Consider the following 20,514-nt stretch of genomic DNA (forward strand, 5'->3'; position numbering starts at 1 on the left):
TAAGCTTGGTAGTGCAGCTGATAACACCCATGTATGCCAACATTTTCTTAAATGTTCCCTGTTCTCTTGTCATATTGTGCTTTGGAATTGTATTTTCCTTCTATTGTGATGCAATGAGCACAAATTAAAACAGATTTGTTCATAGAAAACCTTTAGCTGATTTTCTCTTTAAGCAACTGGGTGACATATCCAGATCCAGCGTGAGAAGTGTGTTGTTATTTTTATATTTAAAAGTTTCCTTTGCAATATGCTTACCACTACAGTCACTTCCAATTTTCACAGAAAGATTCATCACAAAAGAGGAACAACAGTCATGTTTTTCTGTCGTCTTTATTTCTGTCTGTCTGGAAAGTCCAAAATGGTCCCCTGGAAAAGCAAATCTAATCATTTCAAATACCGTCATAATTGTTCACTTTATGCCCATAACCAATTATTTGGTGCCACATCATTAGTGAAAAGTAAAAAGAAGTTATAATATTAAATATAGCACTTATTTTTAAAAATTACAATAAAATGAAAGGCAAGAATTAAAGTTTTGCAAGAAACATACCTGTATCCAATCTTTATACCTATTAACAAGTGATGCAAACTGCACTCTTGTAAAATACTGCAGGAAAATTACTGGTGCTGTAACCACAGGGTCACTGTGACACACTAACCAGTGACAATGAAAGTGAGACTTTTTGATGGAAGTTGAGTTTTTTTTAATCTCCTCAGAAGAAAATTAAAGTTGAAGGTTTCATTCAAGTGGCACCAAACTCTCTAGAAGTGAGAAAAAAAGTTTCCTACATAGAAGAATAAGAAAAACAAAAAATATATAAATACATCATCATAAATTTAAGCAATACAATACTGCGGTTATCTCACTTAGTACTGTGGTTGTACTACCAAAATTAAACCAAGCATTACCAAAAATATACGTCGGTTAATAGAAGCACTCCACGGGGGAAACCTGCCACATTTGTGCTGCTATTAGATGGTTACGTGACACATGTTGATGAATAATGTTTACTTTTGTCTGCAAAATTGAATCCAGTAACTGCTTGTGTCAGAAATCTTCAATTGAAACCAATGGGGAAAAAAAAGTATCATAAAATGAAAAAAGCAATGATTACATTTAATTTTTGGTTGGTTTCTCACAGTTTCAGAAGCACAGCCCGCATCATGCTGTCAACAGCAAGCAATACCTTAACCTGAACAGGTTTAATGTGCTAAGGCAGTGAAAACAGCAAAAGAATGAAAAACAAAGGAACATTTATTAAGTGCAAGCCCTGGTGAACAAAACACTTTGAATCTGTTTTTGAATGTACGCACAGATGTAATTAGTCTCATCTTCTATTGGCTTTATGGAAATCTTCATTACAGTAGATTTCTTCAGATTGTGTGCAGTTTTCATAGTCTGGTTCATCTTCACCTGCATCATGATAGTCGTTACAGGCACTCTTGGAGGTCTGCTTCTCTGAATACCTCACAACTTCATCGTTTCCATAAATCTATTCAGAAACCAATGGAAAACACATGATGGTGTTATGGAAACATTTTATAAAGCAAACATTAAAAAACAACATTTTTTTCTGGCACCACTTTCAAACTAAGATTGTCTTATGATCTGATTTCACCACTAATGAGTAAAACCACATCTATCCAGACTCACAATATGAAGAATTATAGTAAGAGATGTGTATAAAATACATTATGTTTGACCAACAATTACAATCTGATAGAACACTAAAGGCAAATAATGTTTCAAATATTGCTGCAGATAAATTCCATAGTTTACCCAAGTGTTAGGGTGAAAAGAAGTTAAAAAGTCTAAAACTGGATGCTTCCCACATGTTCTCAGCTCAACATCATAGAAAGTATAAAGCTGCAGCTCTCTTAAGTGTAGCCTGTGGGCCAGAGTATGTCATCAAAAACATTTCGTGCTATCCCCAAATACCTCAATGAGACAATCCACTACTATAAATTTTTTTAGTCGGCGGTTAATTTCACACTGTAGAACTGCAGAACCAGCAAAGGGACTACTTCTCTTTTTTCTCTTATGTTTTCAAATCTTAACTGATTATTTCTTCCTTAAACTGTGCTTGTTGTTGTGATAACTAATTCAAATCAGTTGTAATCCCCACAATTTCAAGATGAGCATCAAGTTTTGTCATCAAATCACTGTCACACCTGTTGCAATTATGGTGATTTTAAATGTGATTACTTAATTATTTGATCCTATATTAGTGTTGAACATTATTAGTGTTTGAATTCTTGAGTTAAATGTAAACATGTTTTTTGTGGTCACACAGACATTTAAGTTTAATATTTTGATCAAATCCTAAATTACTGCTTATGTTCATCCTTAAGTTCAAACTCCTGTTTTGTAGAATCTTTCTCCAGGGATCTCAGTGATATCATGCTCAGAACAGTAAGGGTTATAAGGCATAGTTATCAATGCCTGCAAACCTCTTGCTCTCCAAGTGAAATTGCTTAAAAGAATTTGAATTGCAATTTTGGTGATCTGTGACCTTTACTAAACGCCAACACTGTCACATGACAAGACTGAAGCCGTGCTATAGGCTCCATGAAGCTGTGCATAGCAGTAGCAGTGCTTTCATCTAGTGTCAAACTGATGTTTGACATAATTCTGCTCTGTTAAATTATAAAAACTCATAAACGATGAAATGTTTATGATGTGGGACGCCTTGTAATTCCCTTACAGTTACAGTTATGTTGTTACTTGCATTACAAAGGTTCTTCAGTTATATGCTCTTCCTGCTCACTCGTGCTACAATCAGCTGATTTCAGTTCATATGCAGGAGGAGGAGGATATAGTAGGGCTGTACAGCTTTGGAGAAGTGGAGATTCGAACATTACTTTTATTTTTATTGGAAAAAAACAAACAAAAACGAGAGTGTGAACCAATGTCCAAAGAAAAACTTTGAATGACCTTCAGAAAGCCTTGAGAACTTTTTAAAAATTACATGAAAGTCTTTTGCAAAGTACTGTATTGAACACAGCTAAGAATAAAAACAGTTAGTTGTGGTATAGTGAGACTTGTTGTCTGCTGTTGTCTTACGCCATTTTCTGCTGTACCCATTACTTCCTCTAAACCTCCTGTCTTTGATGTATTTCTGTTCACGACAGCTTCATTACCTGAACACACACAGCATAAAACGTGGTTATGCTCTTTTCACATGTACATTTCATGAAATTTGTGCATGTCTATGAATCCAGAATATACCTTTTATTTTCTGACGTTTGCACTTATAAACTATAAGCACAAGGACACATATAAGTACCAGCAGCACGGCGGGCACAGCGTAAACCACATATTGTCCTGCATCTGAAAAACAGAAACCAAAACAGAAACAGTAAAAAAACATCCTCAAACATTATCCTTTGTGATAATGTTTCTTTTTATTGATATTTGCTGTTGGCCACGGGTGCACACACTCTGTTTTGCCATGAAACTATAACTAGTTCCAAAAAGTATCCATAGCTTATGGAGAGGTAAAATATTTGATCTCACAACACTGATCAACAGCACTATAGACTAAAAGATGCATACTGTATATACCGTACCCTTCATAAGTTTACCTGAAATTTGTGCTGGTGTTTCCACTGTGGAAGCTCCATTGCCAGTGTGCTGCTGAAAGACTGTTGGAGAAACAAGGCTCTTAGCAACTTTTTTTTAAAAATAAAGGAAGGAGTAGAACTCTAGCAGTCAGTTAAGTCTTTCTGAAAGTATTCACTGAGCTAAAGTTAGACTTTAACTAATTTAAACAGTAAAACACCCTGTTATAGGTGCATGTTTTTCTCATTCGAGAATTGAATGAATTGAATCATCATTGAATCATCATATATATATTTTCATTTTTGGTAATATTTCATTAGAAAATAGAATAATTAGTTAGAATAATATTATGTTTATGTATAATAATAATGTTTTAGCTTTTAGCTTGGAGAACTAAGTACACAATCAGAGGTACTTCTGCGAGGCTGGAAGAGGCTGTGTCTATATTTAAGCCACCAAAAAAGTGTAAGTAAGCAGCAGTAAATGAGATTTTCCGTAGTCCTAGTTTTACACGAGTATCCTCAGTCATCACGCTACAAATGACACAATGACATGACACACTAACACAATGGTCTGAGAATAGGGTGTAACTTACAGCTCTAACCATGTTATTTCATGCACAAGTATTCGTCTCACCGACTGAAAGCTGAATCCTGGTGTAGTTTCCATGGCTCCACTGAGAGTCTGACCCACACCAGTATGTCCCAGTATCATCTGCTTGTATCTTAGTGATCATCACTGAGAAAGAGCTGGAAGAACCATTATCTTCTATTGCAAATCTACTTTGACTTGTCACCATGTCTGTGCATTTGTTGCGATGGTCTCCCTTACAGAGAAACTTCCTGTTATCCCGATGTTGTGGAGGATAGGGACACTGAAAAATTAGTGGATGTCCTACAGTACCATTTATTTGAGTTGACTTGACACAGCACCACTCTGTCAGATGGAAAGACAAAATTGTGAAATCACAAACTATTCAGCTTTCCTAAAAAGTGTTTTGCAGAAAACTGTACTGTAGGCTGTCTTTCAGTTGGTGTAAAGTGATATTACTATGACCTCTCACCTTTGACTTTCAGCTCAACAGCAGAGAAAACATCCAGGTCCGAGTTTCTTTGGACACCACAGAGGTATGACCCTGAATCACTTTTGACCAAGCTGTTAATGGTCACTGTGAATGTTCCTGACACTTTGTCATCATCAAGTCTGAATCGCCCATTTTGTTTGGTGTCAGAGGTGATCAGTGCCTGCTGCAGACATGTGGAGGGCCGGTTTCCTCTGCAGATGTACTTCAAGCTGTTCTGGTACTGAGACTCATACGGACAACTGACAGACTCAGAGTATCCCTCATAACTTTGAACTTTGGTCACAGTGTCACAGCAGCTGTCTGTCAAAAATATAAACAGTGTCAAATGACATGTTAGAGTCGCAGAAGAGCAGCATGACATTTTTATATTCAGGTTCTTGTGGGTTTTTTCTTGCTTCACATGCATTTGTGCTTTCAGATAGGCATTGATGTCTATTGAGAGTTCACCGCCCACAAGCTTGAGATTACCACAATAATTTTCAGCGGAAATAAATGATCAAGGCCGCTCTTTTTTTTCACCATCATGTGGTTAGGTGACATATAAAATTATTATAAATAATATATAATATAAATATAATAAATATAATAAATATAATAAATATATATATATATATATATATATATATATATATATATATATATATATATATATATAATTAATAACATTTAAAATCATTTTAATGTTAATGTATCATTAATGTATTATGTTAATATGTTTTAACATGTGTTAATACATGTTAATGTATTATTTGTTGATTAAAAGGATTAGGTCCTGATACATTAGATTAGACAAGATCAGACAGACAAGGACGGACAGACAGATTAAGCTGAGGGGATTATTTACCTCGTACTAATTTAAGCTTGACTTCAGTGTAGATATCTTTTCCAGTTTTGGTCACTCCACACCAGTATTTCCCAGCATCGGCAGAATGAAGATCAGAGATGGTCGTTGTGAAGATTCGTGCTGTTTTGTCATCATGGATCCTGTATTTGTTTTTCCTTGATTCCGATGTTGTAACAAGAACATCACTGTCACCACAGTTGTTCTTACACAGGTACTTCTCATAAGACTCGTAACCCTCATCATAGGAACAGGAAACTTTAACTATACTCCCCACATATCCAGTCACATGGATCACCCCTACTGCACTGGTCACACACCTCAGAGCAACTGGAAAATCATGAAAATATAGTTTAAAAAAAATACATATAATTATTTATTTTGTCAGAGCAAGAGTCATGTATAACATTCCCGAGCCTAATGAAAGCTGTTTTTCTGACCTTAACTACAAAAGAAAAAAGATTTAATGCATATAAATCTAAATCTTAAATTTGTACTCTTCATCTGTTTACTTTTGTAGCTATTTAGACAACTTACTGCAGATGGTGAACAGCAGGTTACGAAGGATCCACATCTTTGCTTTGTTTCGTAGAAACAAAAAGCTGACAGGAAACGTACTGAAAATGGGACACCCACAGTTTGAGCTACTACATGTCATTGGCAGTACTGAAGCTTTCACTTCTGCATTGAGATACAAATGTTTTTCAACTCGTGCTCATTTGCATTTTTTTTTAATGTAGAAATTTTTCGACATTCTTTAATGTAATTCAAAGTGATTAGACTGGTACTAGAAAATGACTTCTGTCTGATGAATTGCGGGAACATTGTGCCTTTGAACTAAAACAGTTCAGCTGACAAATTTAACACTTAGAATAGAATTTTATTTTCCTGCCACTGAGGGGCAGTACAACCTAATATCATAATAAGAAGGTTCATGTACAACAGGACCATGACTGATTAATATTCCCTGATTAATACTGATTAATAATTTTACATTGTGTTAAAATAGCTCTGGATTTATATTGTTTGCAGGATTTGTTTACAAGACTTTGAATAGTTTTTCATTTTTGTGATTTCCAGTGCAAATCAATTTGGGTCATCATCATTAACACTCTAACCATATGGTATTAGAATATTTATTTATTATTTATTATCATTCTCAAACATCTTGATAATTTGATGATAAAAGGTCATTTTTAACTGATATGCATCAGAAACATTTACTTCTTTTTCCAGAAGTATTCCTTCTTTCCTTTTTCATTTCGTTTTTGTCTTTCTTTTAACAAATATCATCCAAAATGTTAATAGTTAATAATAGTAATAGTTAGAAGTTAATAATTAGATCATCCTTTTCTCAAAAATTTTGTCAAGATCACTGCGGAACACAGTCGCAGAAACACAAAAAAAGAATTTCAGTAAATGTCACGCTGCATCTACTTTTGTTTACTACTAAAGATGTTTTTTTCCCATTCTATATTTAAAGATTAAGTGCATCAGTCTCTAAAGACACACACACACACACACACACACACACACACACACACACACACAGCCTTCTCCTTCAGAAACCAGACATACTTACAACCTAAAATATTGCGCCACCATGTAAAAAGCACTGACCCCACCCTGACCAGTGCATTATAAAATGCCACTGGTAGTATACAGTATGTGGGTGGAAGCATACATGTGTATTTTCCCTGAGCTCAGCCATTCCCTGGACTCCAGCTGACCGCTCAGCTGTGCCCCTTGCATACTGTAGCACAAACTGTTTCCATATCTCACACACTCTCACAGTTAAAGGTTAGCATTAAGACCCCCATGCAGAAGGATAAGTGTGTCCCGAATTAGCGAGGATGCCAAGGCAAGCTGGACCATTGCCAAGATGGGTTGCCAGGGGGTATTGAGTGTTTGCTATTGTGGGTTGGGTTTCTGCAGTGTAGCCTGTGTGCATGTTGGCAGTGCGCAGGGCGCGTGTGTTGTGGTCTTCTCAAACTACAACCCAAGACAAGCACACCTATGCAACACACACAGAACCTTAGTATGTTAAGATGTTCTGCACTGTTATATAGAGCTGACCCTCTCAGGTCTCTATCTTTAGCTTTAATGGTATGTGTTGATGCCTCTCTATATGTCTCTACATGTTAACTGAAAGTAAATAACAGAAATTAACCTTGTTTTATAGATTAAACAAAAAGATGAGAAAAATTAGCATTCGTACAGAGGAAAAAGTTCGGAAACCTTGCCCAGTAATAAATAATAATGAAATAACTTGTCTTTACCTTACAATATAAAGTGCCTTAAGTTAACTGTTGTTACAATTTCTGAGGTAAAATGATTTTGCTGTAACATGACAGAATGTGGAACAAGTGAAACGCTGTGAGTACTTTGCAGATGGAATGTACATCTTATGAAATAATCCCATTATTTTAAAAATGATATTAGTATTCAGTTCCTCATAGTTTTTCACTCAGATCCATCCTCACTTATGACAAATAGCACTTACAGCACACATCGTATATTAGCTGCATGTTAAGCTAGCCATCGATGACAACTTCAACTCTGTGTCCTTGTACTTAGTTTTTGATCAGTTAAGAAGTCCAGTTCTGGTCGTGTTTTTCTTCTAGTTTCTCAGCAGTTGTTGAACAGATGCATAAAGACTGGAATATTTAAAGGTCACGCTGCACAAATTTTAACCCACAATTGTTTCCATTAAACCTGAATAATCCAGTCTTTAAAATTTACTATCTGTACACACCATCAAAGGTCAGATTATCTCAGCCTTCAGTGTTGAACATTCTTTGTTTCATGTAGCTCTTGTGAATCATCCAACTTTCTAAAACTGCAGTATAAAGTTGCTGAAGTGTTTGTGGAAGTGCTCAGCAACAGGCTTAAAAGCTTTGTTGATTTCAGTATATAGTATTTCAGTATAATGGCCAAGATAATGAGGAGGAATTACTTCTATTACTGTGTCATGCATTAAGCAATATGCCCAGCATGTAGGCTCACAAGACACCAATAAAGAAAAAGAAACCCGAGCCAGGCACCATCGCAATTTAAAAAAAAATAAAGTAGAATAATCCAACCTTATGTTTGGATTGACTGAGGTATTTGTTTGCTTGGCTAACCATTTTTATGAGCTGAGTGAAAATTTCAGACTGAGGACATTTTGGACTGTAATCACTTTAAGACACATCTTCAAAGAGATGTTTGAAGGTGCAGACGCAGTTTAATAATAAAGGTAATAAATATGTTTAGGCAGTCTGTTGTGATGAGCTGAGGTAAGGGCCTGGGGAATCATTATCTTAACAAGTGTCCTCACAACAATAGTTAACCAAACGTGTGTGTGTGAAAGGGGAACATTCCATCCATTCTTGGTCTTCCTGAGGAAAGAGCAAAAACATCACACACACAAACTGACACACACACACAGACTGTTGACAGCAGGCAGCAGGAAAGGTGCACATACACGCCTCTAAGGTCATTCACACATCCGCCTCGTCTTTCAGCTCTCCGCCCATCAAGCCTTAGTAGTTTCAGCCATCAATCCATCTGGCAGTCCCTTTTTATTTTGGCAGACATGCTTCTCCTGCCATTAGGCTACAATTCAAAACTACTCCTACATTAAGTATACAATGAATATCCTGTACCTTTAGGGCTGTACACTGTAAAGGTTTTGTTTAGTATAAACTTGAAAATTTGAGAGAAAAACATTAGCATATTAGTATCTGAGCTACCCGGATTATTATGGTGGAAAATATAATTGCTTCCACTTCTCTCACTCAGTAGTGAACACACACACAAACACACACACACACATATACATGTGCAGGGAAAGCAGATGCCAAACAGAACAGTGGCTCATCAAAGCTCCACAGGGGCAGCAACGCCAGCACTGACGCACTGCTGCTCTCCTGCCAGCTAATGGTCACTGAGCACTCATAATAGTTTTTTCTTTTGGTTAGTTAGGTGGATAATAAGTCTTTGTTTGCATCCATGTGGGTGGACAGAAAGCCTGGTAACTTTTGGTCCTTCACTTTCTGTTCCTACTACAAACTTCACTTGTCAGTTGTTTTCAATTATCCGCATGCCAGCCACACTAAGCCCCTTTGTGCCGTGCAGTATCTGACAAATAGTGGCAGATTTGTTAATAAATTATAAACAGGGCCCCTCTATCAGGACATAGAGGTCATACTAACACATTCACAACCTGAAAAACACGCCAAGTGTGTACCTTTTTGGTGAGATAACAACACATATCTTTAATTTCTGTAAATATGTACAGTCCCTTTGAACTCATTAGCAGCACACACACACAAAGACTCACAGAGCTGCGTACTATACACTTCTGTCAGAAGACTCCTAAATTTTACAGAAAGCTTTTTACAAAGCAAACTTTCATTTCAAGAATGAGCAGTATCGTCAAGAGAATAAAAATGTTAACCAGGTAGGCACGAGTTTAAATTTAAGCCTCTCGTTCCTTCTTTCACTCACAGTCACTCATGCACAGATTTACAAACATATTTACATATGCAGTAGCAAAATAAAGCCAAAGGGACATTTCGGTTTAAGTAGCACGTTGGCTATTAAAATGTCATAAAACTGATACGATTCTGAAGACGTAGCCTGTAACGAAAACAATAAATCTGTAAGATTCCTTCCAGTCCCTTATTGACCCATCTTCCAAATTGTAACCTTTGCACGTTTTCTTCGCTGACTGAAGCACTCCTTGTTTAAAATCAGAGCCGAGAACAGATCTCTCAGTTTGTGTCTACTTGACATGGGTTTGTTCCTGCATTTTGTACTTGGATGTACAGCTTTAGAAAGTCTTTGTAGCGTGGTGCACAGCCAAGCCAGGCTTCTCCAAAATGGACAGAGCCAGTCAAAAGATACTCGTCCCCTCCAGGACGCACACTGCACTGTGCAGGAACATTGATACGACCACTCCAACTCCGTCCTCTGGCTCCACCCCAAGCAAACACCCTGCTCTTTTGGTGAAACAGTCGTCTCAGAGTCACTGTCGCCATGGAGTGCTTGTTAGTACCTGGTGCAACGCCTTGGAAGACACCACTGCCAGCTACAGAGAAGGAACAGTTTTAATAAAAGAAAATTTAATCAACAGGTTAAAATTAAATAAACTTCAGAAAGCAATGAAAGCTTTTTTTTTTTTTTAAAAAAAACCCCAAAAAAACTGCTGTCATAACCTCCCTACCCTGGTGTACTGCTAATATCAGAGTTATATTACTGTGCAAGTCTGAGTCTTTCTGTTGACTGTTAACTATAAATGTTCAAATGAAAAGATGAAGAATGAAGAGAACATTTAGACTAAATCTACATGATTGTCAGATTCATAAAAGCAAGAAAATGCCTCAAGACTACTTAGCAGAACACAGGCTAATGCATTAATGAACACTGTGAGCAAGCGAGATACAATTATATCCCATTACATTTTGTTTAATGTCTGAGTACATTTGTGCTAATTGATATGATTTGTTTACGCAGCAAATCAATGTGATTAGGAAACTGATCAAAGCTGTCGCAGTCTGGGCTGCATGTGCCTACATTTCTGGGAAAGTACGGATCAGCTTGCCGTGTTGGTATATATATATCTATATATATATATATATATAGATATATATATATATATATATATATATACATATATATGTGTGTGTAGTTTATGCTATAGCTATGGAGTCATTTTAACACAGTACTATAAATTTAACATAAGAACACTGCACTACATAATTCCAATTTAGTTTTGGTGTGACATTTTCTTTCTAGTTTCTTGAATGGCAATAATCTAATCCAAGGCTTAAATTCCAAACCTTTCAAAGGTAATAAGCAAAGTATATTTTGCAAAATGTGAAATCAATTATTTAATCTGTATGCATGTGGATATTTATTTACCAAAGTCACTAGTACACACAGCCATGAGGACCTCTTCATCTGAACAAGGCTTGCAGGCGACTGAAATTGAAAATATGACAAAAAACAACAACAACACTTTAATAAAGAGCTACTATAAAAAAGACAAACATTTTTCCTTAGTTTGTGTATTTTTATCTAATCTAGTTTCCCATTAATCTATTTCACTCTCAAAGTCTTGGTGGGTTTTTCTTAGATATCAGACATCAAAAGAGGTATAGAGAGCATGTGAATGAAGACAGCAGGTGAGGGAAGAGATATAGCTGGAGAATTACCCCTTGACCCTGCCAGCTATAAAAACAGCTATAAAACACCAAGGCACACTGACACACTCAGACAGGAAGTTTCACTGGGAAGGCTTTCTTCGCTCTCATAAAGATAGTCCAGTGCGACTCTCCACCCACCACAGTTCCTCTCAACACCACTTCCCTCATATGGGTGGGCTACTCAAATTTTCCTGTTCTAATGGGGGTGGCGAAGATCTGCTCTTGATTGACAGCTGGGAGACGATTGGCTGACCCTTGTGCTTGACCCTAGTGAGACCTTTCGATTGGCTTGCTTGTTTTTATATGTCTGGCTGATACAGGGAAGAGTGGGAGTGAGGAAGTGTGTGAGGGGGGTGGGGTGTCAGAAAAGGGGCTACTTCAAGGTGGTATGAAGAAACAAGGGTGAAACAGTAATGAGGCCTCATGCTTACCAAACCTTTTTGCTTTTCCAGCTCTGGTCTGTCAGCCTCATTTCACGTTACTAAACTGCCAGCTATAAGTAACATTTTACCAAGTTACCAAAAGATTGTGGACAATTTGCAAAACCATGTGAAAATTGAGCTGCAATCACTGGGAATTTATTTGAGTTTACATAATACAATGAATATTTGTCCTTTTTCAGTGTTTAAGTATCATTTAAAATTAGGAAATTGTCACTGCTTTCTGCTCATTATTTAAATTTTAGATATCATTTCTCACAAGAATGCTCAACATGGATTCTGAGCTTACCAGAATCCATGTTGACATATCAGGTTATTATTGCATCATTAATGAACTGTTCTTTATATAGTCCCTGCTTACAACAAAGTCAATTAATTTTTAATGTTATGTGAAATCAATCTAAAATATTCTGGATTTTATGGCTTGATATTTGTGCAAATAGAGAAATAGGTTTCATTATTTAATCTTTAATGAGTGTTATGAACAGTAACACTGAATACTGGGACTGAGTACTGAATACCGAGAGCTAAGAAAAGTAGCATGCATCAAGAGGAAATGACTCAGCATTACATAAAGTTACCAGAAAATGAATTTCACCAGTCACACAAGAGCAAAACACAAAATAATGAAAAAGAAAAAAATGCAGGCTGTTACCTAAACCAGGTTGCAGGTATGGGAACATGTGCATCGCTGGCCCCTGACTGGGCACCAGCTCATACTGGAAAGCTGTGATCCTCCGGCTGATGTCTGCCTGTGGGATAGCCTCCACAAATAGCACCCCCTCTGCCAGGCTGAAACAATGCACTGTTCCCTGAGCCTGGTCCTTTTCTGCCAGCAGCAGCCTCAGATCCCCTGCATGCTCCAGGTACACATGAGAACCCTGAACAAGGTGGGCCAAGCAAACACATTCAGAACTCCTGATTATACACTAAGGCTTGTTTCTCAACATTGGTCTCATACTCTACCTGGGAGTAAACTTGAGGTTTAATGCACACATGGAGACCTGACATATGACCTGGTGAAGACTCTATGTTTGATCTCAGGTTGACAATTATGGCCCCTGTGGGGTAAAGCCACTCTAGAGATCCCTGAGAGCAGCGAAGGTAGACCTGCTCCACATCTCTGCGATGGGACTCATGGCTCAAACCGCTGTAGAGAAAAAGACGATGATTTTTTTTTTTTATCACATATGGCTGTATAAAAGGACTATAATATAATATCATCAAATCAACCTTTAACCAGTACTACAGAGATTGTACTCCTAGGCTACAGAATCCAGACAACAGTTTTGTGGATGTAGAAATTTCTGTAACATGTTTGTTTGTTAATGTATTTCAAACAAGTAAACAATATACAGGTACATTTAATAAAGAAAATAAGAGAGAGAAAAAAATACTATACCAAATTCAATACATTTCAATATTGCTACCGTTCTGATTCATTTACATGTTGAAAGGGAGTGGGAACGTGCTGGACAAACAAAGTTAAAGAAACATATAGAAGGGATTAAGACCAATGAGGAGAACTCCTGCAGCTGTCTGCCAGCAAATCTCTCACTTGTCTCTTGTGCTGATAAGCCACCTCAGCATCAGGGACTAATTAAGTTGTTAGAAGTTTAAGGCTGATGAACTTTACAACACAGAGTGTAAAGAACAGGCTTTCATTTTTTATGACTTGGGGACTTGGAGGAGTGATCAAAGGCGCCATGTGGCTGTATTTACTTAAGATAGGAGCTAGATTAGAGACATTCCTGTGATCATGCATACATAAAATCTTAAAGGAAGCATTTTTAGAGAAACTACAGAGAGGAACACTGTCAAAATAAACCAACGAAAATCACTCTTATGATCTGTTTGTCATATTGACACTTTCCTTTTCGAGAGTATTGACTGAGCTAAAAAAAGAAAAAGAAAAAAAAAGAAAATCCAGTAAACGAATTAAGGATTAATAATGAAATGTGACGTCATTACATTTCTCAGCAATAACCACAAGCACTTCCAAAACATCTCCTGTTTTCACTGACATTTCTTCCACTTATTTTACTCTGAGCCATGAGGGCTCCTCTTGAACATAAAGTTAAATCTTACTAAAACTACTCATCTAACGCCAAAACCATGCGTAACAGAACTGGCTCAAAGAAACACTTATCCTTTTAACACACGGTTGAATTTTCTTTCTTTCATCACTTGTGAAAAACACGGGGTAAGTAACCAGCACATTAAGTCACAAGATTGTTTTAACCAAACCTTAATAATCTACGCCTATATGAATGAACCATGTGTTGTCCGTGCCATCACTTAAAACGGCGCAATGCTTCAAGATTATCAGCCTGACATTCACAAATGAAAAGATATCTGCTCCTGAACTGATATGACCACAAATCCTTTGTTCGTCTCCATCCTCACCTTCCTCGCCAGCTACACTGATCGCTGGAGTACTGTGCCACCGCCCGACACAGCAGCACAGCTGCGACCCAGTGCGCAGCCCACGGCCGGAGCATGGTGGCCTGTCTGCCCCAGCGGTCACCGGATCCCGCACAACCACACAACACCAGACCAGCCCAACTAGCTGCGCGCTCTGTAGCCCCCGAAACAAAAGTATCCAGTTAAAATATCACACAAAAATACTCTTCTGCACGCCTGCGGGCTACATTGCTGGATCAACCGAGGTAAAAGTTGCGACTGAGGTTGGAAAGCATCAGGACAAGAAGTCTGTAAAAGGAGTAGTGCGCCCACAGCAAGACAACAGAGCCTATTCAAAAAAAAAAAAAAAAAAAAAACTTTCGCTCTGCGAGCACCGCTTCACTGCAGCGGGGGCGCGTGCCAGCAGCTGACTCCGCTTGAGTGACACGCGAGCGCTGACTCCAAACCACTCCCACAGATACACCGGAAAGATATGTGTATGAGACAGAGCTCCAAGCTGAACACCGAACGTACTGGCCAGCTATGCACAGATAAAACTGAACCCACTAACTGGGAATAAACGCTCGTGTTAGTTTGTATGACACGGAAGAATTGATAGATAAAATACAGCAGACACTGACAGTGGAGCAGCAGAATTAAAAGTTGAATACGAGGCACATTAAACCTGTGTTTGCATGTGTTTTCATATATATGCAAACACAAGTTTAATGTGTCATTTCTACCATGGTAAGCACCTTTGCGCTTCCTTGAAGTCCAACAGGTCCCTTATTCTTCTTCAAACTGCTTATGTGAGTGGTTATGTGCATGCCGGCTTTATAAACACATGGATCATATTATCAGCGTGAAAATTAGATCAGCATGCAGGTCTGGAGCAGCAGCCTGATTTTTGCAGCTCCCTCAAACGTCCCCCTTAAAACATGTGAAATAGTCAATGCTTTGCCTTTTAGCGCTTTTCCTCTATTGTCATGTTTTAGGACGTTTAACCCGATTCAAGGACGCACGTGAGTTACTTTATTCTTTGTAACCCTTTTTGCAGTAGCTGCGGCTAATGTCCCTGCGCCGCTGCTATTACAGTCCTGCTGCTTGGTTTCCTCTAAATACAAACCTGTAGAAAAAAATGACATGAAAAAAACGGTCACATAAGCGTCTGTTTGTCTCTTTGGTGTTTTTCCCGTGAGAAAACAGTCAGAAGGCAAGCATGTTACTGACTCGTCACATTCCCCCGGACAGCCAGAGCAATCTGACGCATTTCGAGAAATGCTGTAACAAACTCCTCTACCCCCCCTCCCCCTCCCACCCTACACACACATTCCATAATGCCTCCCTGTGAAACTGATAAATAAAAATGCCCTTTTCCTTGGATTTCTGACATTAAATTAAATTTAAAAAAAAAATACAGTAAAGAATAACCCTCCTTTGTAATATGAATATTTTGGAATACAAGGCTGTGAAAAAAAATTATTTGGACAATTCTAAACCACAAATTTAGAATAAGCTTATATACACAAGAGGTTCATATCATTTCCATGCGCCACTGTCTAGATGCAGTGTTTACTGTTATTTCTATGTTGGGATTCCCAGGGTAATGTTGGGATCTTTAATGATTTAGGTAACCGTGGTAATGTATTTGCGGATTTATATATGTATGATGTTTGCTTATAAGCCTTTACAAATATTTCTCTCACATATTATGTTTGCACTCGTATTTGAATTGATTTGTGAACTGTGTGAATAAACGCTCTCAGAAAGGGCTTATACAAAGTATTACAATATAATTATCGTTGTTAATGAATCAGTAAACAAGTGCTTATCCTTAAAATGCATCTCTCCTTAGGTTTGAAATAGGGGTAGACACTGCCTACACAGGGACTCTCGAGTTTAATCCTGTCACCACCACAGAGGACTCTTTCTGATGTGCTGTTTGACCTCAGATGCTCCTGCACCATGTGAAGTATTTACAGAGCAGCAGAACCTCTGACCTTCTCCCCTGCAGTCACCTGGCTCTTCTCAAGCAGACTGACAGGAGGAACGCCATGTCTGTCTACACTTTTCTTCCTCACTGAGCCAAACACACAATTGCTCTATCTCCCATTACAACCTTTGTGGCCTTTACTTCCTTTCTCTCAGTCTTTTTTGGTTTGTTTTTGTTATTAAGAAATCCTAATTTACGCATGGCAGCTTGACAGTAGCTGTTGAATAAAAGGAAGGAACACTGAACACACGCCAATGAAACACCACTTCATGCTTCCCTACAAAGGAAGACAGTGAGACAGTGAAAGTGAGGAATATGATTTTTGGGCTGAGCATCTACTTCGCTGTAGACTGTAATGATTTGTTTTCTTATACTGTTTATACCCCGTGTTTGCCTACTGGTGGTGGTCAGAGGGCCCGGTGGCGCCTGTGTCCGGCAGCCTCGCCTCTGTCAGTGCGCCCCAGGGCAGCTGTGGCTACAATGTAGCTTGCTATCGCCAGTGTGTGAATGTGTGTGTGAATGGGTGAATGACTGAATGTAGTGTAAAGCGCTTTGGGGTCCTATGGACTAGAAAAGCGCTATACAAATGCAGGCCATTTACCATATATGCTGAGCAGAATTGTCATCACTACAACTGATCAAAAATAAATAAACACAATTTCTACAAACACAATTTTCTTCTTTCTCGAGTCATTCAATGCAGTGTAAATGTTTAATTACCAGCCAGTAACCTGAGGTACTCTGAAATTTTTTAAATGTTTCATAATTGTCTTGGTTTACACCTATCACCTGGTGCCCGATCCAATTAATTTTGCAGTGTCTTAATGGCAGTAGCTACTGTGGATGTATACACAGAAATGCCAGCATAGTCTTGCACAAGATTATCCATTTCTGGATAGTCATGTCCAAGACTGCATGACTATAGATTTCATATCCCAAAGACATCATGGAGGAAATCAGTATTTGACATTTTGTGGCCTGATTTCTTTCACTGCTAATGATGCTGAGGTCTTAATGGTACATGTCAGAGTAAAAATTAAATTTCAGCTATTATAATAATAATAAACTTTATTTATAAAGCACACTTAAAAACCAAGGGTATGCCAAGGTGCTTAACAAGTAAGATAGAGAATAGGAGGAGGATAATAGAAATAGGACCAAAGCAGGTACTAAGTATGCAAGCAGATAACTGTCACTGATACATAGGAAAGCAACGGGTACAGAGCAAACAAGAATTTAAATGAGCATAAAAGTGCATGATATAAAATCATAAAATAAATATTAACTAGAGGGAAAGGCAAGATTGAATAAGTGGGTTTTTAATCGTGATTTGAACAGTGCAATGGAATCAGATGTGTGGAGGTCGAGAGGAAGGGTATTAGCTTTAAGGACTTGTAAATGTCTAGCAATTTTCTGGCCTTGGTGATCATTTGACCATACATTTGTTAAGAGGTTTACTCTGTACACTTGAAACATTTCATATACCTCACATCAGTGGCCAAATTAGAATAACCAGTTAACCTAACATGTCTTTTAACTCTGGGAGGAAGCTGGAGTACCTGATGTAACACCACACACCTACAGCGAGAACATGCAAACCTCATAAGGAAGGGCTTCTGTGTGGCCAATCAGACCAGCCCAACCAGCTTTGTAGTTACTATTTCAAAGTAGGAATGTACATGCAAATAGATATTTTTCCTTCCACTTCACAGTAGTTCTGTTTTGCTGGTGGTTGTAGCTCAGGAGTTACAGCATGTTTTTTAGTGATCAGATGGATGGTGGTTTTATCTGTGACTGCTCCAGTCTGCATGCCAAACTATCCGTGGGCAAGATACTGAACCCCACGCTGCTCTCTGAAGTCTTCATTTGAGTTAGAGAGAATTTAGACATAGAAAAAAAGGTGCACTGGTGAATGAAGCATGTTGTATAAAGTGCTGTAGGTGCTCAAGAATCGTAGAAAAGGACCTATTTGGTGATAAAATTAACAAAGCTATCAGTTTTTGTTATTTTAGGCCTATAATTGCCATAAAACATGACATTGTAATAATGAAAATGAAGAGCCAAAGTATTTATAGTTAAACAGGCTGCTTTGCCTTCATCATAAGGTTCAAAGACCTTTTGTGGCTCCGTAGAGATTCGATTAAAAATCGAACCGCCCAGTTAGTTGCTTTTAATTTGATTATACGCTGCTATTGCATAACACTTCCAAAGGTAAAACAGATGGTAATTATTGCAAATAGTCAGTGTGCTTTCTCTTTATAGTGCAGCATTTTACACAGCATGCATGTGCATCTCCTTTTCAGACACAAAAACCTCTTCTGGAGGGAGATGTCGAAACAAAGGAATGCTGTATCATTCCAGGTGAATGAAAAAGCCCTCAGTCTCTGACCCGTGACCCCCCTTCATTCAAACACTCCACTCTCTTATCTCTTTTTCTTATCAGCTGCACTGCCAGAGCTCATGCAGCTGTGTAAGAATGCGTGTGTATATTTCTTCTACACACGTGTAGATTTATTTGACCAGTGAGGGCAAGCAGGCTCCAGGGTCGGGGTCATTCGGTCCGCTTGTGTGTGTGCATTATGAGGTCTGATGTCTGCAGAGCACCAGAGTGTATACACTGAGTAAAGCTCTGTTTACTCTCTTTCATAGATCCTCCATTAGAGCTCACTCTGATCATCCACCAAGTGCTTCATCATGAGGGCAGACTGGCTAAAAAGTGCGTTATTTAGACAGGATGCGGTCTTACTTAAACAGCTTGTTCTCAAATATTTTGTGTTCATTCATCCAAAGAATATTACAGTTTTATGACTGCACATACTTTGAATGACGGGTTGCATTCGGAAGCAGATAAATGTTACGTTTCAAATATGCCCCACCTTAAACAAAACGGCAAATCATTTATGTAAAAAACCCCAAATCACATGCAAAGTCTCTCTCTGGAAAAGCCTTGTTGATTAAAGGGAAAATTCACCTCCAAATCATTGTTGTTGTTGTTTTGGGTTTTTTACATTACTTTGGTGTGAGTCACTCTGTTTGGAGAAATCAGCTACAGACGCATTAACCCCTCTCTTGAATATAAAAGAACTAAATGGCACTTTTTTTTATGGAGATCAAAACTGTAAAAACTATACCAGCTGTGTTTATCGATCTGCAGAACAAAGCATACATCCACCTGTTACAAAAAGTAGGCGACAGCTCGGCAGGACATAAGCATTAATGGTGTCCCACACTCAGCTGAGATGTAATATCAGCTAGCTGCACTCTCCTTTTTCGGTGGACATGGACAGTAGAAAGAAAATAATTCCTACAAAAAATCATTCTGTGTTACGGGATTTTTTTAATCACCTAGGTCATTGGTGTGGACACAACAATCTGCCCAGCACACTAAAATGTGCCATTTAACTCCATTAATTTAGCTCTATTATATCAAAGACAGACATTTTTACTAGAGATGGCACGATACCACTTTTTTATGTCCGATACCGATACCGATATCATAAATTTGGATATCTGCCGATACCGATATGAATCCGATATAGTGTTTTTTAATCAACAAAACTGTTTTTTAAAATATCTTGCTGCATTTTGCAAGTCTGCAAGTTCATACTCAAGTTTAAAACAACAACTACACTAAAGCTATTCTGTTATACCTGTATACAAAAAAAATATTTCATAGTTCAGCAATACTGATCAATCTAATAAACTTAAACCTACACCATCCTCCCTATTCTAGTATTTTAAAGAGTACTTAGCGTAAATATTAAGCAACCTAACTAATAGGGTTCCAACTCCCAGCAACAACAAACATAAATAAATAAAAAATAAGGAACCACCCCTCACGCGCCACCTCATGATGCTTAATCGACGTAATCAACCTTAATTTGATGCAGTGTGAAAAAAAATGCACAGAAATCAATTATTTTTCAAGAAATATTAAATAGATTCAACATCTTTCTTCAACAAAATTGCAGACTGCACAGATGGTACCTTCCCAAAGTAA

General features: G+C 37.9%; 2 protein-coding genes across 2 annotated transcripts; both read right to left on the reverse strand.

Moving 5' to 3' along the window:
- Positions 1-1,088: 1,088 nt before the first annotated feature.
- Positions 1,089-6,061, reverse strand: LOC113023232 (polymeric immunoglobulin receptor-like). The gene is made up of 8 exons (XM_026169258.1): positions 6,025-6,061; positions 5,491-5,817; positions 4,626-4,946; positions 4,199-4,498; positions 3,586-3,645; positions 3,230-3,331; positions 3,065-3,141; positions 1,089-1,493 (listed from the first exon to the last, which is right to left on the reverse strand). Exons 1-8 carry the CDS (start codon positions 6,059-6,061, stop codon positions 1,329-1,331), a joined length of 1,389 nt encoding a protein of 462 aa, XP_026025043.1. The 3' UTR covers positions 1,089-1,328.
- A 3,654-nt stretch (positions 6,062-9,715) lies between these two features.
- On the reverse strand, positions 9,716-14,867 carry LOC113023837 (meteorin-like protein). Its single transcript, XM_026170239.1, has 5 exons — positions 14,525-14,867; positions 13,085-13,268; positions 12,774-12,999; positions 11,395-11,454; positions 9,716-10,561 (listed from the first exon to the last, which is right to left on the reverse strand). The coding sequence occupies exons 1-5, from the start codon at positions 14,617-14,619 to the stop codon at positions 10,245-10,247; spliced, it is 882 nt and encodes a 293-aa protein (XP_026026024.1). The 5' UTR covers positions 14,620-14,867; the 3' UTR covers positions 9,716-10,244.
- Positions 14,868-20,514: the final 5,647 nt, after the last annotated feature.

This window comes from Astatotilapia calliptera, chromosome 6 (assembly GCF_900246225.1).
Source record: "Astatotilapia calliptera chromosome 6, fAstCal1.2, whole genome shotgun sequence".
In the NCBI taxonomy this organism is placed as follows: domain Eukaryota; kingdom Metazoa; phylum Chordata; class Actinopteri; order Cichliformes; family Cichlidae; genus Astatotilapia; species Astatotilapia calliptera.

Excerpts from the sequence above, each read along its gene's own strand:
- LOC113023837 (XM_026170239.1), bottom strand. The coding sequence starts at position 14,619 with ATGCTCCGGCCGTGGGCTGCGCACTGGGTCGCAGCTGTGCTGCTGTGT. Across the intron at positions 13,000-13,084 it reads AACCTCAAGTTTACTCCCAG|GGTTCTCATGTGTACCTGGA; the intron begins GTAGAGTATGAG and ends CACCTTGTTCAG. Across the intron at positions 11,455-12,773 it reads ATACCTGCAACCTGGTTTAG|TCGCCTGCAAGCCTTGTTCA; the intron begins GTAACAGCCTGC and ends TTTCAATTTCAG.
- LOC113023232 (XM_026169258.1), bottom strand. The coding sequence starts at position 6,061 with ATGTGGATCCTTCGTAACCTGCTGTTCACCATCTGCA. Across the intron at positions 3,332-3,585 it reads AACACCAGCACAAATTTCAG|ATGCAGGACAATATGTGGTT; the intron begins GTAAACTTATGA and ends TCTGTTTTTCAG. Across the intron at positions 1,494-3,064 it reads TGGGTACAGCAGAAAATGGC|ATTTATGGAAACGATGAAGT; the intron begins GTAAGACAACAG and ends GTTTCTGAATAG.